The 27,455-nt window shown below is 45.9% G+C and overlaps 2 protein-coding genes across 3 annotated transcripts in view; one reads left to right on the top strand and one right to left on the bottom strand.

Annotated features, from left to right (window-relative positions):
* Positions 1–3,029: 3,029 nt before the first annotated feature.
* LOC146026958 (2-epi-5-epi-valiolone synthase-like) lies at positions 3,030–11,495 on the bottom strand. Its single transcript, XM_083157989.1, has 5 exons — positions 11,204–11,495; positions 6,847–7,474; positions 5,281–5,514; positions 4,668–4,920; positions 3,030–3,930 (listed from the first exon to the last, which is right to left on the bottom strand). The coding sequence occupies exons 1-5, from the start codon at positions 11,392–11,394 to the stop codon at positions 3,848–3,850; spliced, it is 1,389 nt and encodes a 462-aa protein (XP_083014115.1). The 5' UTR covers positions 11,395–11,495; the 3' UTR covers positions 3,030–3,847.
* An 8,823-nt stretch (positions 11,496–20,318) lies between these two features.
* The window catches only part of LOC146025869 (uncharacterized), a 62,482-nt gene continuing 55,345 nt past the window's right edge, over positions 20,319–27,455 (top strand). For both annotated transcript variants that reach the window (XM_083155995.1, XM_083155994.1), the window contains exons 1-3: positions 20,319–20,400; positions 20,509–20,602; positions 22,859–23,021. In XM_083155995.1, the coding sequence (XP_083012121.1) occupies positions 20,587–20,602; positions 22,859–23,021 (179 nt within the window). In that variant the 5' untranslated portion in view covers positions 20,319–20,400; positions 20,509–20,586. The remainder of the gene's footprint in view (positions 20,401–20,508; positions 20,603–22,858; positions 23,022–27,455) is intronic.

The following is a 27,455-nucleotide window of genomic DNA, read 5'->3' as shown; positions in this document are numbered from 1 at the left end:
AGATGGTGTATGCATACATGTACATGCACCCGAGATCCTCCATAGCATCGCATGTTACATATGCTCCCACAATCGGGCTGCAGCTTGTTGCAATGGCAATGTGAAAGGGCGGAAAATGTATGGTTTGCAGGAGGGCGCCGGACACCCTAGCACCGGCCCTGGCCACTGGTGTCCAGCAATCTCACTGATTCACCTAAAACACATTGTGAAGCATGATATGTATGCAGCTGATATATACATTTAAATGGGATCATCAGTGCCATTTCCCTGCATTGGGTATAAGGCCCAATGATCCCTATGGGTACGGGCATTTTAAATAAGGTTTCTTGCGGCCACTTATATGACACAACTTGTAATACACAATACAAGCCCTGTATCGGTGTCTTTTCTTTACAGTAGGTCTTACTAAGTGCTCATGTACATGTGGATGTAAGTCATTATATGACGCTCCTCCCAGATGTAGTAGGACACGCCCACTGCGCTTCTAGGTGTCACCTTCACAATCTCTCTGACCCCTGACATACTTTTTTTAAAAGTGAGCAAGCATAGCCTAAAAAGTGCTGAATAATGCCAAAAGCATGAGGCAATAGCCAAAAACTTTACGTTGTAACTATTTAAACATTGACTGACGTCTTCTGCAATGTACTTTGATTTTGAGCTGTGACTGTTTTTACTTTGAGCTGTGACACTTTTTAGTGCCCAAATTCTCCACCTCACCCCCAGTCCCTATCTGCTCCTCCAGCCTTCACAGCTCCCTCTCTCCGTATCCAGCGAGTTTAAAACAGATCAGTGTCCCTGTAAAAATTGCTTTCACTTCTGTTATGACAACTTTTTTATTACACAAAGGAGTAATTTGGTCCATCTAGTGGCCTCTAGTGGTCATTGGCGGTACTTCACCTTACTGAGGTGAAGAGTAGTTAGCCTTTTATATATATATAGTTACACGGCTGCAACTTGTACGCATGTTCCCGTGAGGAAGAATGTGGTGCTAAGGGTGTGGATTTTAGGTACCTAGCAGCAATGTAATGTAACCCTAGGACAGACAATTCCTCCTGTATCATCTCACATGTAATTGGCAGGGCAATGAAACAGACCAGTTCCTTACATTTTCTTTCCTTTTATTATCAGGTCAAACCAAAAAAATTCAAAAACATTAATTGTAAACAGGTATTTTTTTTTTTATAACATGAACCTCCACCCGCTCGCCATGGCCCTCTTCACCCCAACCCAACTCTGCACCCCAAACCCTTCCCCAAACAAACTAATGTCTGACATCGTTCTCTGGTATAAGCAGTAATCTCTCCTGGGCGGGACACTCTTTACATCTTTCTTCATGATACACCGCCATTTACTGAGGTAAATCTATATCTGTCTATAAGTAGGACTAATGGTAACATCTCTGCACAGCAAAACCATTATTATTAGTATCCTTTTCATTGCTACATTGAGATACAAAAGTAAATATCACTTTAAGTTGGTCATGGAACAGTGCCACCTGGTGGCCAAACTGTCAATACAGAGGATAAAAAAAGCATCAGTGTTAGATTTATGACCTTGGGCCTTATTCTGATTGACTCGCAACCCTGCGAAATTTGCAGCCTTGCAAGTCCATCAGACTCCACCCTCCGCCTGCATCGGGTGATATCAGCTGCCCGCCCCCCGCATGTCCGTCACGGCCTCATTACCACGCCCATGGAACGCTGGGCGTTCCCATATGGTAATAAGGCAGCCCAGCGCCCTCCGCCCTTCACCACCTCCGCACGCCGCATAGGGTACGTGCACCCGGCGAACCAAAATTCCGCCGTAGGTGCACGCACCCTATGTCTGCACATGCGTAGAAACGCGAATGCAGGAGGATCGAAGCAATTAGAATAACCGCCCTTGTCCTTTCATATACTGATCATATACAGCCACAGTCCACAGACGTAAACATTAGATAAGAAAAGGTATAATTGCTGAATTATATGCCCATAAATATATTATTTACAATGCTACCCACTGGAAGTCACTAGTAACACACAAACAAAAAATAACACACAATTTCTATACATCTCTATCGCAGCTGCTATGGTTGGTACTGGGTCTCACCCAGCGAGGCGCCAGTACCTTGGAGGCTAATAGGGAGCACTTGCACCAGGCAACATGCCAGCAGGGAGCCTGGATTAAGCTTTAGGAAATTCTTACTGTAGATCTAATTTAAAACAAAAAAGACCACTATGAAGATAGCAGCGATCCCACCTTCCATTCTGGCCGATGCAGACATGTACAGTAGGGTCTGATTCGAAGCCTTTCGCAATGGCGATGCCCCTGGAGATGAACACTTTTTGCCACTGCGTGTGCACGAGAATCCCCTAAAACGGGATGTGCGTAAAATACCAGTACAGTCGGAATCTCGACAGTGGGATACTGATGGTCAGAATGCTGACACATCTCAGTGGTAAATAGTAGTACCAGGGTTGAGGTTGGCAGTTGGCACCAGGTGGAGGGTTAGGGCTAGGCTGCGGTGATTGGGTAGGTTAGCATTATGCTCTGTGTGTCGGGGGGGGGGGGGGGGGGGGAGACTTAGGCTGTGAGGGGGCTACATAAGGTTTTGGGTGTATCAGGGGGTTTGAGAAAGTCTGTGGGGGTGTGGGAGGGGTGGGGTTAGGATTAGGCTACAGAGGTGGGCAGTTAGGGCTAGGTTGCATGAAAAAGTAGGAAGCTGTGGGAGGAGGCGGTTAGAGTTAGGCTGTGGTGGTTAGGGTTAGGGGCCGTGGTAGGGGGACATTAGGGTTAGGCTGTAGTAGGAGGAGCTTTGAGTTAATCTTCAGGGATGTGGGAGGGGTGGGGTCAGGATTAGGCTGCGGGAGGGGCAGTTAGTGTAAGGCTGCAGGTGGAAATGGGTAGAGTTAGCTGTGGGAGGGAGAGATTAGGGTTAGGTTGTGAGGGTGGCCAGTTAGACTGCAGGAGGAGATGGGTAGAGTTATCTGTGGGAGGGAGGAGTTAGGGTTAGGATGTGGGGGTGTGGCAGTTAGGGTTAGGCTGTGGGAGGGGGACATTAGGGTTAGGCTGCAGTAGGGGAAGGTGAGGGTTACACTGGAGGAGGGGTGGGTTATGGTTAGGATTAGGGGTAGGAGTAGGGTAAAAATACTGGGAAGTGTCGGGATTCTGTCTGCCAGGATCCCGCTGTTAGTCTTCTGACTGTCGGGTTCTCAACTATATTTCATACCCAACCAACTTACAACTCTTAAGGAGTATGCCTGCATTACACGGAGTGTACACACAGGGGCACTGTTGCGATTGAGAAACACAGTATCAGAAATGTACTAGAAATGTGCCGGGAATTTCCAGGTGGGTGACTTCAGATGCACAAAAATGAGTAAGGTGAGTGAGTGTAGCAGGTGTGTCGCTGAAGGGTCTGCATACACAGGTGCTTACTCACTCACTCTGGCAGTCAAACTAAGAATCTGCACCTGTTGCAGAGCTGCTTCGAGATCTGATGGCGCAACTGATGGTGCATTTACAGACAGACCAAGCGATATTAGAAAATCTGGTCCTGCACAGTCTGATGCATGCTTGTGCGTCATGGTATGGTCTGATACCAGCATTAGCATACAGTCACAGACGTGACCGCAACAAAATATGCTACAGCAGTTGTAACCCAGATTAAGACCCTTGGCCCTGTAATGTGGCTCAGATTTGTTTCTTTCACCACTCAATAGAATGAACTATTTGGGTCTAGAACTATGCAATCATTAACTTCACATGTTGTATATCCGTTTAAGAGATTTTACAAAGAAAGATGATTTCTATATTAGTAGTAAAGTCTCATGTATCAATCTCCATAAACGTAATGCAGACTCTGCGTCTAGGCGCAAAATTCCCGACACTCTTCTCCCCACATCGCAAATGCTTTTTTGATCGATTCTGGGCTGACATCGTTGAAAATTTCTGGAAGATATAAAATACAGAGTTAGGGTGGAGAACGCAACATTCCATCTTCTAAGCTAGTGGTGGCCAATCCGGTCCTCGAGATCTACCAACAGTCCACGTCTGTCACAGCTGTAGTCATTACCAACTGTCACATCCCCCAGATCACCTAGCTGGTGCACAGCTGTAGCCAATACTAACTGTCACATTCCCCAGATCACCTAGCTGGTGCACAGCTGTAGCCAATACTGACTGTCACATTCCCCAGATCCCCTAGCTGGTGCACAGCTGTAGCCAATACTAACTGTCACATTCCCCAGATCACCTAGCTGGTGCACAGCTGTAGCCATTACTAACTGTCACATTCCCCAGATCACCTAGCTTGAACACAGCTGTAGCCAATACTAACTGTCACATTCCCCAGATCACCTAGCTGGTGCAAAGCTGTAGTCATTACTAACTGTCAAACTTCCCAGATCACCTAGCTGGTGCACAGATGTAGTCATTACTAACTGTCACATTCCCCAGATCACCTAGCTGGTGCACAGCTGTAGTCATTACTAACGGTCACATTTTCAAACCTGCTACATTCCTACTATAGATCCACAGGTTGTCTGAAATACAGTAACTGGTGGTAGATCTCAAAGACAGGTTTGGCTAACACCCTTTTAAGTGGTCATACATCGATATTGGATTGTCTAATAATCTATATAAAATTTGTAGCAGTCTCCTCTTTTCAGTATTTCAGCACACCGTACCTGCGGTTCCAAGCCCGGTGGGGAGAGGCAAGCGCATTTTGCCACCGCTGTGTTTAAGCCGTTCCCCCAATGCTTTCTTTATCAGCTGGAGAGTACAGTCTTGGTGCCAGACGGGGAGTTCTAAGGTTCTCATGCACTGCAGCGTCCGATTTTTCTCTTCCTCTGTGACCAGTCCTCTTTCATATGATACATATGTCATAAAGGCCATGTCAATGTTCACTGCCTCTCCATGCATAAGTGCCGGCAAAACTTTCTGTAATGTAAAATGCGACAACTTTGTTACTGAGTTCATTCAATAGGAATTGAATAATCTATCTATCTATCTATCTATCTATCTATCTGGTTTTAGGTTATCCGTACTGGTGATGTCATGGAAGATCCTTGTGAATTACGTCTTCTAAGAATTTTTTGAATTTACTTACCATTCTCCGAATTCTCTTTACTACTCTTATCAGTATTAACTCCTGTCTCCTATTAGCATGAATGTGGTGGTTCCGGGGACACAATCCCTGTGGTTCTATTACTTGTGAAGGAAATGTGTTCATTCTTAAAAAATAGATTTCCCCTTTGCCTTAATACTGAGTGTAGCATTATAACATTGCATCCTACGTACCATTTCGAGCTCGGGGCTTATAACATGACCATAGTCAACCAATCGGTCAAGGTTATCCTCCCACAGGTTTGGAGCAAGTTCCTCCAGCATGGTTTGGATAGCCAGTCTTGTGGTTGTCAGGGCGGCATCGCCGTGCCCGGATAGGCCATTTCTTGATTGAAACTTTGTATCTAAAAGATACTTTCCATGACTTTCCAAAACTTCAAACAGCCCTTTGTGCTTCATTAAAGCCATCTGAAAGATAAAATATTTTCATATTATTTGCATGGTGTTTTAACCCATGCAGTTGAGGGTGGGGCTGAATAATGTAATGCAATGGCTCATTCTGTAAGGGTGGGGCTGTCTAATGTAATGTAATGGCTCATTCTGTAAGGTTGGGGTTGACTAATGGAATGTCATGGCTCATTCTGTAAGGGTGGGGCTGTCTAATGTACTGTTATAGCTCATTCTGTAAGGGTGGGTCTGTCTAATGTAATGTAATTGTTCATTCTGTAAGGGTGGGGCTGCCTAATGTAATGGCTCATTCTGTAAGGTTGGGACTGTCTAATGTAATGTAATGGCTTATTCTGTAAGGTTGGAATGGACTAATGGAATGGAATGGCTCATTTTGTAAGGCTTGTGTTGTCTACTGTAATGTAATGGCTCATTCTGTTAGGATGGAACTGTCTAATGTAATGTAATTGCTCATTCTGTAGGGTTGAGACTGTCTAATGTAATGTATTGGCTCATTCTGTAAGGTTTGGACTGTCTAATGTAATGTAAAGTCTTATGTTGTTGAGGTGGCTCCCCATGGGTGTCGGTTGAGTGATCGACAGTTGGGATCCCGACAGTCATTTCTCTGACATCGGAATCCCAACTGTCAGTAGCCCGATAGTCGGTATCCTGATTTACACAGGCTATTATCCGTCTTGGGTGTCCACGACCCCCATAGAGGGAAAATAGAATAGGTGGCAAGTGCAACTCTCCACCGAGTCCGCAAGAGGCTTGAATGCTCTCGGCCCCTCTGTCAGTCTTATTTCTCAATTTCAAACTGTCTGTTCCTTCCTGACGTTCCTTTATAATCAACTGTAGCGCTGATTTCCTGCTCAGAAAGTCCTCAGGTCGTTGCTAGCAGAGCATTAAGGAGGGGAAACAGCACCTAGCTTCTAAAATCTATTATTGCAATCAAAATTATAAAAATTATTCCAACACATGGAAAAAAAAGATCTTAAATGAAGCTAATGAAAATAAATAGGTAAAATAAACAAAAAACCTTAATTACCACTAATGACCAACCGGGAGTCCAAAACCCTTCTGTGAAACTTGTACATAAATTAAGCAATGTAGTTTGTAGACCATAACTAAGACCATGGATATATACCATTACAGTACCTATTACAGTCTACGATCTTGTGTTTGTCTAATTTAAATTTGGAATCTACCCTTTAAAATATAATGCTTACTCTTGGGATAGATCTCAATGGCTGTATTTGGAGAAGAGGTTATATCTACTGAAATTGGGTTGAGTTGGGACATACCCTTTAACAAATTATAGTAACAGCGCTTCTTATCTATTTATGGCATTACCTTTAAAATTTCTCCAAGACCATTGGAAATCTGACGGCGTGGAATAGTCTGTATAAATGACCTGTCCAGAAATGTGGCCGTTGGCGGAGTGTAGCTTCCCAGCTTGTTTTTACAATTGCAAAAATTTACTCCATTCTTTGCTCCCACACTTGCATCCACGTAAGACAGGAGGGTTGTGGGGACGCGGATGTAGGGGGTACGGCGTCTGTAAAGAGAGGCAGCTAGACCGACAATGTCCAAACAAACTCCCCCTCCGATTGCTATGATCGGCTCCGTACGTCTGTCAAGGCCAAACTTGTGGACTTCCTCCAGTATATTCAGGACCAGCTGCATTGACTTGGTTTCCTCAGTGGTTTCAAGTGCAAGGATCTTATAAATGACCTGATTGGCCTCAAAATATTTTCTGACTTTAGAACCGTATAGTTTTTCAACTGTCATGTCCATCACAACAAAGCGCTTTTGGGTCTTCTTCTGGTAAATTTCCAACTCTTGGGGATCAGAAACATGGCCGTATAAAAGGGTCATGTTATTGGGCTCTAGAAGATTCTGACTTTCAACCACTTTGTAGCAGAAGTAAATTGGCGTTTTAATGGTCCATGAAACACCGGACTCTGAAACATTTTCAGTTCTGTTTAAGAAAACATATAAGACTATATGTTATACTGACATTTTACCTTGTTGGTTTTTATAACACAATAAACTGCATTACAAAAAATAACTTTATAATATAGAGCTTATTTTAATAGATTGAATGTTGGTAAGGTTGCGAGAAGAGACACTCACCACCCTTCTGATATTAGGAATTACCAGTCAGGCATATCCTTGGGCATTCACTAGGGTCCTGAGACTCTTTCCACTGATTGGTTAGATAGGTAGATTATCTGTTAGGATTGTTGAAGAGGGGCAGAAAAAAACCCATATGGAGTGGCCATGTTTCCTTTTATCTGTCTGGATCAATGGAATGAATGTCAGATGGAAAGGGCCCACACAGGTAGTATCAAGCGGTGACCAGCAGAAATCAGGTACACCTGTGCCACCTCCATCATGCACAATGGCTCGCACTGCAGCAACAGAGATGGGCCAGACCAGGAGAGAAGAACCCTACAGCACCAGCACAGACTTTGTATAGTGGGGTGGTGGTGAACTTGGCTTATGACTCGTAATCTATTATAAACATCATATCCTGAAACCATGGAGTGCAGATTGGATTGTTATTAGTGGACATTTGCAGCAACCATCATAGATGTGGACATTCTGTGGGTAACATATCTCCTTTTATATAGCACTTTGAGCCTAATGAAGGAAAGCGTCCAAAGGGCAGAACCTGGTCCGCAACCATGATGCTATTTAAGAAACTGAGCTTTAACATAAAAGTGCAGTCCAACAATGAGAATGGGTGTAGACCTCTCCAGTGGCAGAACTACTGAAAGAGCAGACTATGTGGCTACTTGGGTTATATTGTCCATCCGCTAAGGAGATCCTTGCTCTACACTTCTAAACCTGGTTCTTGGGCTGATGCATACAAAATGACGCTCCATTTGGTCTTCAGAGCTAAAGCCCAAAAGTGGTGCTCAGAAGAGTAGAGTAGAGTAGAGTAGAATGGGTGCTCACAGAGCAGATCACCAGGCTCCCACTTAAATTATGCCATGGGCATGGCAACTGAGAGTTAGATTCTTCCAGCCTTGTAAACACTAGGCCTGAGTAAAACTAGATATTGCTGACAATATGTCTATTAGGCCTACTTGGTCTACAATCTGAAGGAGGCCTTCCTGACTAAGGTCGTCATGTGCCCTACACACCTTGAACATGCCTACACTCGAGTTACTGGAGGGCAGGAGCACTGTTCAATGTTCTTTGGGGGCAGGGTAATCATGATGTGCTTCCTTGGAATTGTGTTATCTCAACCACTAGTCCCACCCATTTCACAGGGTTATAGAGTTTGACCAGCTCTGCCTGAAGTACACGTGGTTCTACATGTTCTAGGAGAGTTGGCAGTATGAATTTTCTGTTTTTGACTCTGGGGTCTATTCACAAAGCCTTGGGGAGAGATAAAGTTGACGGAGATAAAGTACCAAGCAGCTTGGTTGTTTTTTCAAACACAGCCTGTAACATGGCAGTTAGGACCTTGTATGCTGGTACTTTATCTCCAAACACTTTATCTCTCCCCAAAGCTGAGTACATAGGGAGATATTTTCCACCTGGCCACCGCTAGATGGTGCCCAATGGGGCAAATCACACATTATATCCTGCACCATTTCTTGAATACTTACCTTTCATGAGTCCTGTATTAGGTGTCAGCAACGTTGCACAATTCACCTGCAAAATGGTGCCGCAGCCATTTTCCCAGTGTAAGTGCAGTAGGAAAGTCACTTGGAAAATGGCCGCCTCCCCAATGGTAAAATGGCAGTGGCATCACTGGGAGGGTGCAGAGAGTGCGGGCCCATTGAGGAGTGACACTACAGGGCTGACTCTTGCTCTGTAACAGTAGTTGGGGGCTGCACTGCAACATTGGGTGCAGAATCCAGTTATTCTTCCTGTGTAGGAGCCGGAACTGCAGCCAAGGTACCTCTGCTCCGAATGCATCTCCCGGACCCTTGCAGTAATGAAACCTAGGGACCGGGCTGTGAGGCCACACCCTAAACCTGTGAACCTACACCATTTTTTCTGGTGCAGGGTAAATATGCCCAGGTGTCCTAACAGGTAGGGACGGTTCTGGTGCTAGGGTCTCCTAGGGACTCTAGTGCTAAGCAGCTACAGTGCAGCTGACCAGAGAGGAGGGGGTCCAGCTGGAAACTCTCTATGGGAAACCTCTCCACTTTATCTCTCTCAAAAGTTTGAAACATCTCCCCCATGGTTAGAAGAGGTTAATAAAGAAGATGATGAACTGGGGTTATCTGAGAGGTTAATGGTGGAGTGAAATTTATGACGAATGAGGAGTTGAATGAATTCTTGAGGATATGGCATAATGGTCATAAGCAAACGCAGAAGGGGGGGGGGGGGGGGTTCTGGTTGCCTGGAAACCCCCCTCCTCTTAGATTATTGCAACAATACAGTAGCTACCACATCATGCAGTGTAAGGGACAGAGCAGAACTGCTGCACATGCCCAGTGTACCAGCTTCTTCTACCACATTTACTGTATGTGTGGATCTGAGCCCTCAAACAGAACAATGGACCAGAGAGCAGCTGCCAGGAGGAAGAGACAGGAGCCTTACCATGAAGTGGGAGTGAGAAAGTGCAGTATTTGTTCTATTATGTTTATGTATTTAATTATTATATGTTTAACCTTTTCCTGACCACTAATGTTATTTATATGTTTGAAACAGCCTATACTATGGACCATCTGTACTGTTAAATATCAATACTGTATTCCATACAGTATCCAATGTATAAAAAGACCAATTTTTAGGGCTGTTACCGCTCCCCCGGACTCCCGGACTTACTCCAATGCGCTGCAGAGTGGGAGATTTTGGATTACATTTGGAAACCCTCCTTTAAAAATCCTACCTGTGCCACTAATGGTGATTGATTTATGGTGGAAAATGAAGGGTTAAAAGATGTATGTGCACCTTTCAAACATTTAAAACATGGTTACTTACACATTAATAAAATAAACGAGTCACGTTTTTTTCTTCAGGTATAGGAAGAACTGTAATTGTTCTGCTCCCCAATTCCCAACCCACCGGACGTCATTCTGTGTAGTGCGTCTACAGGGGAAGACGTGACGCATTGATCTGTGTGTAGGAAGAGCGCCCCTCACAGTGGGATGCTCCCACATAGACTGAATTCAGGGACTGGTTCAGATTTCCTGGCCTCTGCAGCATGATCTAACCAGACTTTCGGGATAGCCTGAGGGTTACTAGACATCTGAAGCACACGCAGATGATCAATGATGAATCCGAGGACGCAGCTGCGCATAACAGAAACCGTCAATCGACTTCTTAAAACTCCTGCGGATATTGCATATTTTAGCGCAGCCGCCGCTGCGCGCAAAGACAGCGGCTGCGCTAACTACATCCATCTCTGGGCCATTGCCGCACCCCAAGAAGGCGATCTGGAACTTGTAGTTCTACAACAAGCTCTTATTTTTAGCTGTGAGGCTTTTCTGAAACTAGTTTGAGCCAGACTAAGCCTTCATTTGCAGAGAGCTGTTGTAAACAAGTTAAATGTTTTTTTCGTTTTTGCAATATATGAAACTTTTACCCCATACAGTACATACAGTATATAGGAACATAGACGTTAACCGTCAGACACAATAATGCACTGTGCACCAGTGACTTAGGTCACTATACTTCTGCTAGTGAATGACTGGTGAGATCACTATAAGCAGCCCCATGGGGTATGAAGTACAGTACTTACAGTTTGGCCTGGGACACAATCACCTGGTCTTCTTGCCATGGTGGGCAGATGCCTTTGTCGCTTTCAACGCAACACCAAGTATCCTTTACTTGCATGAGCTGGTATTCTTTCTGTCCGTTCCGACTAGCTGGGGTGCCACCTTTAGTGGCACCTCTGACTGGGGTGACTGGGTAAAATTCGCCCGCTGGCATCTCTGCAGACTCTGTTTTGATATGTTTTTCTTCTGTTTTGATATCTATGATCCCCTACTAGGAAAATATGATCCGTCTTGCACAAAAGGACATGTTTTATAGTTTTGGGCAGCCAGTAGATACAGGAGGGATGGACCCAGACAAAGCATCAACGTGATTTTATAAAACCTGCGTTGTATAACCTCAGAAATGCCTGTACAGTATGTCAGGGGGCGGGGTGTTGGAACCTAGTGATTGTAATCAGAGTGACAGGTTGGGAAAGGCCTGTTGACATAATTGCTTATTTAACACGATGTTCTCGTGTGACAGAAGGTGGCTTCTGAGTTATACAATATGCATTACTTAAAAGTTAATTAAAATTTTTTGGAACACTCGTAAGTAGTAGAAAAAAAAACCTAGCTACCTTATATACAGTAAGTAGCAGTATATATTTTAAAAAGAGTAAAAAGATTACCCTATAAATTTCGTGTTTTACTCTCAGCATAGATTAGCAGAGTTTTAAGGAGGAGTAGTCCTGAGCGCAGATTCCTCCGCCCGGGATCCGCTCTCCTCTCTTGCGGCAGCCGCGTAGCACAGTGCTATAGGGTCTGGGCTATAGAGGGGTCAGACTCTAAAGGTGCCCATACACTGCTGCGATGTGTCGCAGCAGTGTACGGACACCCGATGCCCTACAATTTGTTGTAATGGATCGCATGCATCCCTGCTTCCCGCCAGTCTCGCCAGGAGCGAGGTCCCAGGATGGGTGGTCGGACGGCCAGCAGGTTCGACCACCTGCTCGGGTCCGATGCACACGGGACCGTGCATCGGACCCGACGGCATGTCAGGGACAGCCGATTTGGTCAGATTTAATGGACTGATTCTTTGAAATCGACCGAAATCGGACCAAATCGGCTCAGTGTATGGGGGGCCTTTACGTCCATGTGCAGATCTCCACTGCGCCATTTTTCCCAGCAACTTCCGCAGAGCTGCCAACGTCATCAGACCCCGGGGTGGGGGAGGAGTATTTAAAAAAGAGGGCCTTATTCAGATCTGCTTGCTAGGCAGCGTATATTAGCTGCCTAGCAAGTGGATAAATGGCACCCCCATGCCCGCCCCCCCCTACCCTCTCACTGTGAAGTGAACCCCCCAGCAAATGTGTGAAACTCGAAGAAGGCGTTCGCTCTGGGGGTTTGCACATGCGCAAATCCCTAACATCAAACAGGGGAGCGAATTCAGCTTGCAGCGGGCGGGTCTGAATCACCTTGAGTTGTATTTTTTATTTCCCTTTAAGTCTAATTAAATATACAATACGCAAGCATTCGATCGCTGTATGCATCCATATTGGTAGTGGTTTCCCACCATCGATGTGAAGCTTAACTGAATAGTTTAGTTTTTCTTTTTTCATCAAGGGCCCAGCACACGGAGCATAGGTCCACCCCCAACACCCGTGAAGCCACGCCCCTTATTTTGATTGGCCCACAGGCCAATCTTTCAAAGCAAATGGATGACCACTGATATGTAAAAACATTGATGGTCCATCGATCTATTGCATTCTTATACCCCATCGGTGGCCAGTTGCACTTTTGCCATCAATGGCAACCACGATGACCATCAGGTGTACTTAAGGGTTTAGCAGCAGTTATTAATCACTAGGTGATTCATCGCGCCCTACGGGCGCTCTTCACACCGTCGTAAGGGGCTGCGCCCCCTTAATTTGTGAACATATGTATTGTGAGAAATATGGTTAGAATTGTATGAAAGATGGCCTGTATTGCAACTTGAGTTATAGGTGAAATGTGTTAAATAGAGAGCATATGATGTGGAAGGGGGGTGTATTGTTTTGTTTAATTAAAAAGCGGTTACAGAGTAAGATGTACATTGATAGTGTGGATGTTACAGTGACATTTGTGGGTGTGGGGGGGCTGTGTGTGCATGTTGTTTAGGTGTGTGTGTGCAATAGTATAGTAGGGTGTTTCTGAGTCAGCGGCTCCCCACTGGCGGAGGTCACAACACAGGAAAACAGGAGGCTGGGTAGTGATAGGGGTGTGTGGGCATAAGGGGGACTAAAGAGGAGGGTGGGAGATACTGTGCAGCTTCTGCCAGTGGGTGAGGGTCCAGCGTGGCAGTACAGGAGTACAGGATGGTGGCCCTTAGTCAGTGTCTCCTCCTACTGGGTGGGAGTTCGGGTTCATGAGAGCAGGAGGCTGGGCTATGAGGCATGATAGGGGCATGTGGGCAAAACAGCGTCAGCGACTCCCCAGTGGTGGAAGTTACGGTTCAGGAGAGCAGGAAGCTGGGTAGTGATAGGGGTGTGTGAGTATACGGGGGACTAAAGAAGGGCTTAGGGGTGCCGTGAATTGCGGGAGGGGCGCGGGGGGTGCCGTGAATCAAGGGAGGGAGGGGGCGCAGGTGTCGGCGAATCGCGGGAGAGGGCGGGGGTCCGCAAAGCGTGGGAGGGGCGTGAATTGCGCGAGGGGGGGTTGCGAATCGCGGGAGGGGGGTGTGCGGGGGGTCCGTGAATTGCGGGCAGGGGGGGGCACGGGGCGCGATGAATCACCTAGTTGGTTATATATTCTTGTAGAAGGATGGTAGGATGTTGCTGTCATTCAGAATGCATTTACATAAACAGTAATAGTAGCAGTAAAAGGTCTGACTTAAAACACCTACAGTAAAACAGAACAGGTGTTATATATTATACAAAGAATTGGTTGATGGTTGACGTGCACATAGTTCATAGTTGTCACTGAAAAAAAATTGCTACAAGAAAAAATCAACACAGAAAGTTCAACACATGTAAATGTTGACATAAGTGTGGCACTTCATCGGTGTCCATGTCAACACATGAGAATGAATATGAAAACATAAAAAAAAAAATCTTTAAAAACTCATGTCAACCTTTTTCATTGTCGACCATAGCCGTGCCAGTGTTTTGCATGTGCCATTTAATCCTGGGGTTGCTGTGAATCACGCGCGGGGGTGGGGGGGGGATGGAGGAGGTGAGGGGTGTCCGCGAATCACGGGAGGAGGGGTCGTGGGTGGATGCCGTGAATTACGGGAGGGGGGGTCGCGGGGGGGGTGTGGGTGCCGCGAATCGTGGGATGGGGGGGCGCGGGGGGTTGCAGTGAATCGCGGGAGGGTGGGTCGCAGGGGCGGGGGGTTGCCGCAATGACAGGAGGGGGGGGGGGGTCAGGGGTGGGGGAATCGCGTTAGGGGGGGGTCGTGGGGGGCGGGGGGTTGGCGCGAATCGTGGGGGGGGGGGTCGTGGGGTGCCGCGAATTGCAGGAGGGGGTGTCACGGGGTGGGGCCGCGAAATGCGGGAGGGGGGTCGCGGGGGGTGCCGCGAATCGCCACAAGAAAAAATCAACACAGAAAGGTCAACAAATGTAAATGTTGACATAAGTGTGGCACTTCATTGGTGTCCATGTCGACACATGAGAATGAATATGAAAACATTGAAAAAGTGAAAAATAAATCTTGTCAACCTTTTTCATTGTCGACCATAGCCATGTCAGTGTTTTGCATGTGCCATTTAATCGTGGGGATGCCGTTAATGGGGGGGGGGGGGGAGGTGCATACCCAACATGACCCTCTCCAGGAGGGACACATTGCTCTGTTTCTGGACTTTCTTCTTAATTTATGGATTACCATCACCTGTGCTTAAACACCTTTCTTATCAATTACCCTGTTTAAAATGACAGGTGATGACAATCATAAATTAAGATGGAAGTCCACAAACAGAGCATTCTGTCCCTCCTGGAGAGGGTCATGTTGGGAGGTATGGAGGTGTGGGGCGCTCGCCTGGTGTGTCTGGTGAGTAGCTGTGTCTTTGCTGTGTAACATGGAGAGGCAGAGGGTGTCTGGCACTGTCTGTGGCCTCACTGGGCTGGTTCTCTGTCATGTGAGTCAGTCATGTGAGTCAGAGGCTCCACCCAGCGTTATAGCTCCAGACACACTTTGAGTGACAGATGTAGCCAAATATATAAGAGATTATCTTGTACATTTATCTCAGTGATTCACTGATTCATAGATGCTGCATTGAACCATGAAACCCCCTTTGACGGACCAATTTGTTTTTCAGCGATGGAGACAGCCTTGTCTCTGTCTTGGTACCAACCGCAGGATGCCTAAGATCAGAGTTATCTGGGCACTGCCTGAGCAGGTGTCAGCACTTACACGTCAGATGGCTTCCACCTGATGCAGAGTGCTGACAACTGAACCAGCAGTGGCCGTGCAGTGCGATGTGGTCGGTGGTCTGAGCCTCCACAGAGGGAGCGGGAGAGAAGGAGGTTCTGCACCGCATAGAGCCCATTACCTGGGTCACAGAGGATGTGCCCAGCCACTGTAGCAGCTAAGCCCAAAGGACAAAATGTATATTTATTAGTATACTATGTGTAAGTACATTATACAGAACTCAGGGGCAGATGTACGAAGCAGTGATAAGGGAGGAGAAGTGAGCCAGTGGAGAAGTGACCATGGCAACCAATCAGCACTGATGTAACATCTATAATTGGCATAACATAAAATTATACAGAGCAGCTGATTGGTTGCCCTGGGCCACCTCTCCTCTGGCTCACTTCTCTTCCCTTATCACTGCTGCATACATTTACCACTCAGGGTCTTCCAGCACCCAGAATATTTTCCACTTTATCAACAAAAGTTTGCAATAAGTGGGTCATCCGGCCAGGGGTCCCGAGTCCTTCCCACATCTCCAACAACTATCTCCAACCCAATGGAACATCTTCCAGCAGGCATGTCCAAACTGTGGCCCTCCAGCTGTTGTGAAACTACACGTACCAGCATGCCTTGCCATATTTTTAGCATTCCCTTAGAAAAAAATGTGGCAAGGCATGATGGGACTTGTAGTTTCACAACAACTGGAGGGTCATAGTTTGGACATGTCTGTTTACAGAATTGGTTTGAACAACCACATCACCTGAACTGAAAAATGGGCTTCCAGAACCAAGAGAATTAAGATTATTCATTAATTGCTCACATGGGGTTTATTTACTAAATTGGAGGTTCTATTGAAGAACCCCCCCCCCCCCCCCCCCCTTATAAATCATGTAAGAATGTTTCTGGGATATCAGTTGGTTGGGGTGGTAGAAGGTATAATATTTGACCTACGTCTCCACCTTTATAGTATGAACTGCTGGCTCCAAGAATGACACCAAGATTGCCAAGATTTCAAGTCTGTGCAGATCTTAGTGATGTAAGCGAAATAATTTAACCTCTAGGTATTTTATGTACATCAGATTCCAAGAAAGATTAAATGTTGCTTACAAATTATCCACCATAGCATTATCAGTGTAGCATTATGTGCATCTGATTAAGAGCAATGATTTCAAAGTTGGGTAGATGGCAACGCCAGAGGAACTGCGAGGTCAAGTTGGGAACACACAATAACAGCTAATTTAGTCACAGGCTTTTACTGTGCTGCACAGGTATAGGCCCCACAGTCCTCTACTGGTCCTCCTCTGCGTGTGTCAACATGATCGGCTTCCCTTTTTCTGTGACCACATAGCGCAGTTTATAAGCAACTAGTAAAAATCCCATCAAAATAACGGCTTCTGCAATATATGTTCACTTTGAGCTGTGACAGTTTTTACATACACTTTGAGCAGTGACAGTTTTTAGCCCACTAACTCTCCACCCACCCTCAATCCCTATCTGCTCCTACCTCCAATCTCTGTCTTCATAGCTCCCTCTTTCCATAAACAGCAAGTTTGATACAGATTATTATCCCTGCAAAAATTGCTTCCACTTTGTCATGACATATTTTAGCACGTAATGTAGCCCGTCGGGTGGCCTCTAGTGGCCGGTGACAGTATTTCACCTCATAGAGGTGAGGAGTAGTTAGCATTTTATATATAGATAGGCCAGTAAAGGAATTGTTAGTGATCTGAGGTTGATGTCTGCTTCAAGTCCAGCTCAGTTCACAAGCTGTCATCTGTCAACAGCATCATGCGCACTTGGCTGTCCAGCCTTCCTGGAAGACTTCTCCACCCATGTTTGCTTGTGGCTTGTTTGCTCCTCTCTGTCACCCTCTGTCTCTCTGTATCCTCTTTATTTTTATATATGTACATTTTTTTACCCATCTCAAACCCCCCATCATAATCGCATAATTATTATTTTTTATAGTATGGCACTTAGTGGGGTATTCAATCCGGGATCAATTCGGAACGTAATGACAGTCGAAATTCTGGGCCATTTTCGCTCCGCTCTACTACAAGTTGGAATTCAATGTTCAATGTTCCAGTGTCAGAAAGTGGGCGTGTCTGCGAAAACGGGTGCGACAATCCACAGCTGTTTCCTACAAAACAGATCTGATTTGTTTTAAAGTCGTAATCTGCCTTCAATACTGTCGGAAACAGCAGCATTGAATAGGCGGCGGACACTATTTCCGACAGGGGAATTGAATACCGCCCTTAACCCCTTCAGTGGTGGGGTTTTTTTTGGGAGCGCTCCCCACTGGGTAAGTTCTTTATGGGGAGCGCTCCCTTAAAAAAAAACACCACTGCCTCCCTGGGTCCGGGCAGCGCCGCTGAACTATCAATCAGCGGCTGCCCGGACCTGCGCACTCGCACCCTGTCCCTGACCCTGGCAGCTGGCTTGTCATAAGCCGGCGCCAGGGACTTCAATAGAAAAGGGGGGAGGAGCGGGGAGGAGGAGGCATGACGGAGGGGGAGGGAGCCGGGCAGCGCTAAAGCTGCTTAAGTTCAGTGATTGAACTCAGCCCGGCTCTAAACAGTGGCAATCCTGAGAATTTTGCGGGCTTGCCAGACTGGACACTGAGGTACAGCACGGAAAATTCTCGGGATTGCCATTGAAGGGGTTAAGGTGTGTACACACTAGATCATTGGATCCCAACCTCGGTCCTCAAGTACCCCCAACAGATCAAATTTTCCAGGTCACCCAACAGGGCACAGGTGCACTTATTACTCACTGACACAGGGCTGGATTATAATGGGGGCACAAGGGGTCAGTACGGTTGGCATGTATTTTTCAAAAGATATATATATATATTTTTTTTTACCTAAATGTTTCGTGCTTGGGAGTGGGGTAGTGCTGCAGCTTCACCTATCTGCCAATGTGACAATGATTAATGGTGCTGAGCATCAGGAGTGTGCAGTGCATTACTGAGAGTTGACTAAAGGCCCCCATACTCTAGCCGATTTTGGTCAGATTTCGGCCAGATCAGTCGGATCTGGCCGAAATCAGACCAAAGTTTTGATGTCCCCTCAGATCCGATGCGCGGTCCCGTGCGCATCAGATCTTCGTCAGGTGGTCGGACCTGCTGCACGTCCGACCACCCGACTTGGGACCTAGTGGGGCGGCGCGGCGGTGGAGGGAGCAGGGGGGGCTGGGGACGATGCGGGGGACACAGGCGGCATAGAGCCGGGCAGGGGGAGCCGGGAGCTGTCAGTACTGAACACTCAGCAATTGGCTGAGAGAGCGCTCAGCCAATCACAGGCTGCCCATTCATTGTATAGGCTTTTTTTTCTAGCACTGACAGCTCCCGGCTCCCTCTGCCCGGCTCTATGCTGCCTGTGTCCCCCGCAGCGTCCCCAGCCCCCCTGCTCCGACCAGCAGCCCTGCTCTGTAGCCCCTCCCCCCCCGGGTTTTTTACATGTGATAAATCGAGACGATTTATCACATGTAAAAAATGGCACATCAAGTGCCAATCTAATCAAGCTCCCCCGGGGAGCAGCCGGGGAAGCTCAGGGGGAAGTCGGGGGCGACTTGTCCTAAGGACAAGTCGCTCTAGTGTATGGGGGCCTTTAGTCCCATGACACTTTGCACCAGAGAGCAGAGGCTGAGACGTTTGTGCTGAGCTCTGATTGGTGGAGCTCATTACATGCTTGTCAGGTCCCATGGACAACAGCAGCGGCAGCCTAGTCATGGGAGGGTTTTTAATCAGAGGCAGCACTGGGGACTGTGAGGTCTCCTACAGAGTAAGGTGCAGAGGGACAAACACAGGCTTTTTATGTGGTATGTATGTATGTATATATGTATATATATATATATATATATATTTATATATCCCTGCAGTTACCCATTGACCAAGTTTATATTGCCTTTACTCTGTGTTTTCGGGCCCCCCGAAGGCTAAACCTGGCACTGCACTGACACATTTAAAAGATCCACAGCTGGAGCTAATTATTTGACTTGCAAATCTGTATGGAGACCTGGAAAACGTGAACCTTTGGGGGGTACTAGCGGACCAAGGTTGGGAACCACTAGATGATAAAAGTTAATGATTTGCATGCTAACGATTACATAACGATATTATCTAGTGTGTCTGTCTAGTGTGCACGCACACATTAATGACTTGTGAGTCATTAACGAAGTCTTCCATTGTCCTGCATGTACACACGAGATACAGTCGGATATCATTAATATCCACCCCCCACACACACAATATTACTTGTCGCTGCCGGCATTGGCAAATGTTGGTTCATACATCTTGAAGTGTTTACCCAGCTTTGGGCAATTAATAATCTATACTGCGTCATCTGTTTACATAATATATTAATGTGTCACCAGGTTATACAACATGCAGTAGCTCCGTTCCCAAACACCAGTTTACTGCTGTAAAATTATTAGCACCTCTAGTTACTGCATGAATTAATCCTCAGCACAAAGTATATGGCCTTACATGTGCAGCCCCTTATTTGTCCTCTCTGTGTATGTAATGCCTAGTGTATACAAAACACAAGGCTCATAAGGCACTCAGACACATTGTGATGTTGTTGGCTTATGTAACGCATCCAGTATTTTTACTTTCTATTGTTAGTTGCACAAAAAGGGCAAATTCCTTTGAACTTTCACATGCACCAATAGCGAGCAATAGGAAAGAGGAGGGGAGAGGCAGACAGCAGATAAGATATGTAATCTAAAATTGGGCAGGGCTTTCCATTGGCTTGTGTAACTCCCGGCTAGTAGTTACATAAACCAAATGAAGCTGACTCTGCAATTACACATGACTGAGCACTATATATATATATATTTAGGTAACACAGGGAGTCGGTGAGTTCAGTTCACTTTTCACAGTCACGTCCTCCCCTTTATCATCTACAACTAAAATACCTTTGAGGAACGTTTAAGTCATTTGCATTCTTTCTTTCAAAATTAAAGGTTTCTACTAGTCCGTGTGAGTTATTTAAGCAGGGAATCTCCATTTGGGGAGGAAGAACTGAGAGTTACTCTACCACTATGGAAAAATCTAAAGGTATGTACTTAGAAATGTTTTACACTGACATTGTACTTAGAAATGTTTTACACTGACAAGATTTCTAAACATACTGTACAACTGCATTGAAGAAGTAGAGCAGTGGTCAGGGAACTCGGTCCCCATTACCCCACGCAGGGCATGTTTTGCAGGTCTCCTCACAAAGTCAGAAGTGAAATAATTAACTCCACCTGCGGACCTTTTAAAATGTGTCTGTGAGTAATTAGTACACCTGTGCACCTGCTGGGTTACCAGCAAAACATGCACTGTGTGGGGTAATGAGGACCGAGTTCCCTGACCACTGAAGTAGAGGGTGTCTATCTAAGTAACACCAAATTATAAAAAAAATATTAAATGTCTGAGTTTTATGTCATTGATCTACTATATTACCATTAATTTATAATTATAATTTTTTTCATTATTATTATTATTAATAATATTATTATTATTTATTTGTATGGAGCCACAAGGGTTCAGCACAGCCTAGCAGAGTACATATACAAATCAGTAAAACAAGAAAACAATGATTTACAGCACAAGACAATATAGGACAAGTAGATGTTACTGTATATAAACAATCAGACTTTAATATTGTTGAAATTGAACTTATCCATATGATTTGTACAAAAAGATTTTTTTTGCAAAAATGAGCGATTTAGGTGTAAGAATACAAAGATTCATTGATAATTCTAGAAAGGATATTTGTAAACGTTCGTTAAAATATTTATTTAGGTGTTTTTCTTACATTGGAGGTCTTGTAATAACAGTGCATTTACTTCTGATGCATTTTGCCTTGAAAAACAGCAGCTAATCAGTGATGAGCTTTCATGTGGAGTGCAAGTTAGATATTAGTAGCAAGTGTATGATTGGTTGCTTAATTCAACTTTATTAAATGACCACTTTTGTTTTACAATCAAACACAAATTAATCTCGCAGGGAAGATACTGTAAGCTTCAATAGAGGGCGGTACAGTACTTGCTTTAAGCATTCAATGGTAATATACAGTACTGTACTTTGCTAATAAATATCTGTGCACAGCTAAAAAAAAAAAAATTATCTGGGATATTTACACATTTTTTTTCAGGATATGAGAGTTTTGAAAAAAAGACTCCATAGATCCACAAACAGTCCCTGGCATGTCCTGTTGCTTAAATGATGTAGTAGTGCTCCTCATAGTGACTATGGGGAGTCTGTATTATACAGACTCCCCATAGTCACTATGAGGAGCACTACTACATCACTATCAAATATTCTGAAGTGGACAAATAGATCATAGGATGTTTGCATCATTACCCCTGATAACAGAAGGCTCTGGTGAGCATGACAACCACACCCAAATCTTTCCAAAACCAAACCCACAATCATGCCAAGCCACACCCACACTCCCCATCAAGCCACGCCCTTTTAGGATCCCAGAAATGGGAGAGTGTGCAGTTTACAGACAGTGCTGGGTACACACTAGAATAACATGTTGTTGGACTGGTTTTACAACCAATTTTCCTTTAGTCCAGAACATATGCTATTGGGTGTATACACTTTGCGATCTCGCATACAGCCGAATGATATACAGTATCGTATTGTCTTGTTATAAACAGTACAGTGCATCGTTGCTTTTATACACACTACAATGATCACTGGCTAATTTTAGTAATGGTCTGTAGATTGACTGTGCTGTAAATTGGACCGACATATCCTCTGGTTGGCTGAAGACACCACCTGATCGGAACCAAGTTGCATAGTAGATCATCTGGTTGGCCGTGCAGTGCGGCTAACCAGAGAAGCCCATATAAGGGTCGTATGTGGGCTTCTCTGGTTAGCCGCACTGCACGGCCAACCAGACGATGATGGATGTCATTCCAATACGGCAAATTTTTCCCAGTATCGTTCAGGTGTACACCCAGCCTAACACAAATAAAGTAATGTACTAGTTCTGCAGATTTTATGGGTCTTAACCCTTTGAGTGCCAAGTGAATTTTGTCAAAATAGGTGTTAAAATTGGCAAGCAAACATTTTTATTCATTATAATGACCTGTAATGTTTACTTTATATAGGAAATATCATCTTTTATTACATAACATTTTTTATTTGAATTTATTTAACAAATGTGAGCGACGCCGGCATTGTTAGCGGATATTTTGAACAGAGTTGTTGGCGTCCAAAGAGTTACAGGCCCTTTTTTGTGCTGGCATCGCTATATGTAATGTGCGCGTACTCTAGAACAAGCAGATAATGTAACATTTGAATCTTTTCCTGCAGCGGCTTCCGTAGAACTTCTCTTAGATTATCTTTCAAAAATCACACATTTATGTAGCGGCGGCGGATTTCCTGAAGAGCTGCAGTGCTGCCTGGAAAGGGCCTCGTTTATAGCTCACGGGATGAAGCAGTGCGCAGTGACGGCAGACAGCGGAGCGCACTGCAGGTAATGTGACCTCATTGTATTCTATTACTACTGTGTAATGATAATGATGATTTTATAGGTATTAGTAGTCAAATGGAAATGTTTTGGGGGTGATGCTGAGCTGGGTGATATGCCACCCCCCAAAAAAGGATGAAGAACATAATAGGGGTTGTAACCTAAACCTTGGGGCCAGCCGGACACACTCAGTTTTTTGGGTACTCCTTTGCTCTCCCAGTAGTTAAGTGCTGGTCAGACATTGGACCATCTCCCATGTCTCTCCAGCCTCATCCTTGTCTGTGTCACTTCAGCACCATCCCCCTTCCCATGTCTCTTCAGACAATTGCTCATCTCCTTTGTGGTTTTTGAACCAGAGGCACAACATCATGGCGTCACATGTGCAGCACGGGGACAAAACAAACTTTACTACAGTATGCCAAGCTTCCTCTTTTACTGCCTGTTCCTGTGCCCTGCTAAATACAGAAGTGGCATAGACAAGGTGGGCACAAGAACTGGACTATTGAGATCCCTGATGGTCTGAGGGACCCCCAGAATCTCGAGCCTGGTTCAAGTGTCCCTCAGATGCACTAAGCTTTTTTTACACTGTAATATAAATATCAGTTTCAATTCAACACACCCAAACCTAACTCTTTCTATACATGTTACATCTGCCCCATCTGCAGTGCACATGGATTTGCCCATTTTAAGAACAAATTTGTACTGCGATCAGATCTGAATAAGGGCCAGTATATTCCGCACTATTTCTTGAATACTTACCTTTCATGAGTTGTGTATTAGGTGTCAGCAATGTTGCACAATTCACCTGCAAAATGGTGCTGTAGCCATTTTCCCAGTGCAAGTGCAATAGGAAAATCACTTGGAAAATGGCCGCCTCCCCTATGGCAAAATAGCCGTGGCACTGGGAGGGTGCAGAGAGTGTGGGCTCCACAGGGCTGACTCTTGCTCAGTAACTGGAGCTGGGGGCAATGCAAAGTTAGGTGCAGAATCCAGTTCCTCTTCCTGTATAGTAACCGGAACTGCAGCCAAGGTCCCTCCGGATGAATCTCATGGACCCCCGCAGTAATGAAACCTAGGGACCGGGCTGTGAGGCCACACCCTAATCCTGGCTGGTTGTTTATCACTCTCCGTTTTATCACTTTTGATGCTTAGTGCATCTGGCCCTTTAATTGAACTAAAAAACCAAACCTGTTATACAAGCAGGCAGTGGCGTAACTATACAGGGTGAAGGGAATGCAGCTGTTATGGCCCTGGAGGCTTTGGGCGGGCCACGAAGACAAGCCTACTGCACCCTTTTGAATTGTTAATTTTTTATGTATTTTTTTAATTGGTACTGCTGTGTGCCAGGTGCATTCTACTTATTGGGAAAAAGGAGTTTGCCGGGAGGCGGAGCCACCTTGAAGGTGCGCTTGGACCCGCTTCTTGAAGTGCGGCTTCAGCAGCGACGCCGGTGCTGCGTGGCTGATGGACGCGGACAAGGACTGTTTGTGCACAGTCCCAATGACAGTGACATCCCCTATCCCTTACCATCCGTCCATCCATCTGTCTGTCTGTCCATTCATGTACAGTATGCACCACATTGTGCTCTGTCTGTGCTGTATATGACTGTCTGTTCGTCTATGCCCACCCCTTGTCACCCTCGACCCATCGATGCACCCATGTGATGCTCTGCACCCATGTGGTGCTCTGTCTTTCCGTCTATGGGGTAATTATATGAAGCTTGGAGACGTTTTATCTATCCCCATAAACAGGGGTTAAAGTGAGGGGGGACGGGGTGGAACTGAGTACCACCACCTGTAAAGGTGAGGTGGAACATTTTAAACTCCACATTGGCCCTGCACAGTAATTCTCACAGAAAAGCATTCTAGTTTTCAGGGGATGCCAAAACCCTACCACTGGCCCTGTATCTGCCTAATGGGGAGAGGGGAGGGGGGTAAATAGGTGGCATAGAGAAATGAGTCCCCCCACCTCTGCATGACCACTTTAAGTCCTGCCCTTAAAGAACTTTTTATGTGCAAGGTGATAATGCTCCAGCCAATCAGCTCCAATATGTAAATTGCCAGTTAGAAGCTGATTGGCTGGTGGGATAGATACCACTTCTTCAACATACAGTACATTTACCCTTATGTTAACTTCCATCCACTTTTCCTTCCTCTATGAAATTAGGTGAACATGTCCATTACTTTTACTGTCATTCAGGGCCAGTGTAAGGCTTCTCAGCACCCTTGGCAAAACTTCAACCTACCCCCCCCTCCCTAAAAATGATATGGTCCTCCCAGCCCCCCAGGAAGGTGGACAAGTCCACTGCTTTCCCTGGAGGCCTTCTGCACCCTCCCCATTGCCACCCATAACAGAGTACCAGAAGGAGGGGGCAGCAGTGTAGGGAAGTATGTCTCAAGGGAAAGTATGGAGGTGAGGTCTTAGAGGTTCCACAGCCGCCACCTGCATTAAGTACAGCAAGGATCCTCATAGACATCCGTGATTTTTTTGATTTGCAGACTTGGTGGCGCCCCCCAGATCCCGGCACCCTAGGCAGATGCCTAAAGCTGCCTAATGGTAGAGCTGGCCCTATTGTCATTACCCTAACTGCAACCCCCTAGGGTTCTTATCCTTGGATAGTCATAAAGGGATAATAAAGGTACAAACAGTGGTATATATTGGTGAGATATACAGTATGCATGTGCCTTAATCAGATGCGATGAACAAAACACGCTTTAAGCAAATATATATAGTATATAAACAAGTCAATAATCCAAAAGGAAATAACAGGTCACACAGTATATACAGTACATTGGCCCTTATTCTGATCGGTGCGGATTTTTCCGCATGCGGTCGTACCGCCGATGGTTTTCGACTGCGCATGTGCAGAGGTCACTCTGCGCATGTGCAAGCGGTTTCGCCGTACGTATTCTTTAGACACCGCACAGGGGGCGGAGAGGGGCGTGAAGGGCTACTTAGCCTCATTACCCTATGCATACGCCCCGCGTTTCATGGGCGTTCCCATGCAAACGCAGGGCGTATGCATGGTAATGAAGCCGTGACGCATGTGTAGGGGGCGGGCATCTGACATCGCCGGATGTCAGCTGCCCGCCCCCATACATGATTTCATACGGACAAGTGTCCGTGTGGTCTAGGGTGGCGGGCGCTGGTGGAGCGTGCGGCCCTGCATTCGATGTTCGGCAACCATCGAATGCAGGGGCTGCTCCCAAGATGGAGGAGGCGTATCCCCGTCCACTTTCATGCGGACCGCCACATATCCGCGTACGGACGGAGGTGGCGATCCGTATGGAAGGCGGGGATTCGCCTGCACGGTCCTGGCCGCATATTTATGATCTGGCCGCACCGATCAGAATAAGGGCCATTGTGACCTAAAATGTATAGAACAAATCCACAAGGTTTGCTTGTCAGTCACAGTGTTTAGCCTGATAAACAGGCCCCATAGTAGCTAATTATATAGGATACACAGTCTGCATCGATTGCGCGGAAACATCACGCTTGCCCAGCACTGGAACAGACACTGTGTTCCGAGGAGGAGACTGATTTATATGCATCCTATGGTATATTTTATCATTTAACATATGCTTTTGGCAGGAATGACGCACACTTGTTAGAAGCGTACTGTAGCTCTAGAACACAGGAATTGGGGATTTATTTGATAGTTGTGCGGCAATATTGTCTTGAATGCTGCATATTGTACTCAGTGTGTTCAGTATACTGGCGCTGACACCCAAACTGCCGTCAGAAGACCGGTACCGGAACATCAAAGAGGTCAGGAATAACGGCATCTGGCATCCCAATTGGTGACTAAGGGCTAGATGCACTAAGCTTCAAAAGTGATAAAGTGGAGAGTGATAAACAACCAACCAATCAGCTCCTACCTGACATCTGTGACATGGCAGGTAGGAGCTGATTGGCTGGCTGTGTATCACTCTCCATTTTATCAATTTTGAAGCTTAGTGCATCTGGCCCTAAGTGCGGAGTGGTTGCAAGTGGGCAGGAAAAGGCAGGAAAAGGGCGGTTTAGGTTTAAGCACTTGGGGGGGGGGGGGGGGGACGTTGACTTATGGTTAGGCAGCAGGGATGGGAGGTTAGATTTAGGTATTAGTGGGGGACATTAGGTAAGGCTGCAGGGGAAAGGAGTACTGTAGTTAGGCTGGGGAGGTTAGGTTTAGGCTGCAGGGGTTAGGTACTAGTGGGGAGGCTTAGGTTAGGCTGCTACAAGGGAGAGTAATGCTGGGTAAACACCAGGATGACAAGGGTCCGATCCCATCAATATAGATCCAGTTCCGACCGATTGGATGTAGATTGTGTGGTGATTGGGCCCTTTTCTGTCCTGGTGTGGACCGACACCGATCCGATGCGCAGTCCCGTGGGTCGGTCGTTCTTCAGATCCTACCTGCTGCAGGTAGGATCTGAAGAATGACCATACGCCATCGGATCA

The sequence above is a fragment of the Crinia signifera genome, chromosome 8, assembly GCF_055691185.1.
Source record: "Crinia signifera chromosome 8, ASM5569118v1, whole genome shotgun sequence".
Taxonomy (NCBI): Eukaryota; Metazoa; Chordata; class Amphibia; order Anura; family Myobatrachidae; genus Crinia; species Crinia signifera.
The sequence above is the reverse complement of the archived record's forward strand: the minus strand, read 5'-3'. Positions and strand labels throughout refer to the sequence as shown.

Bases quoted from the DNA above. Each gene is read 5' to 3' on its own strand.
- LOC146026958 (XM_083157989.1), bottom strand. From the start codon at position 11,394: ATGCCAGCGGGCGAATTTTACCCAGTCACCCCAGTCAGAGGTGCCACT. The intron at 5,515-6,846 runs GTAATGCCATAA...TTTATCTTTCAG, and splicing joins GTCTTGGAGAAATTTTAAAG to ATGGCTTTAATGAAGCACAA. The intron at 4,921-5,280 runs GTACGTAGGATG...TTTACATTACAG, and splicing joins TAAGCCCCGAGCTCGAAATG to AAAGTTTTGCCGGCACTTAT.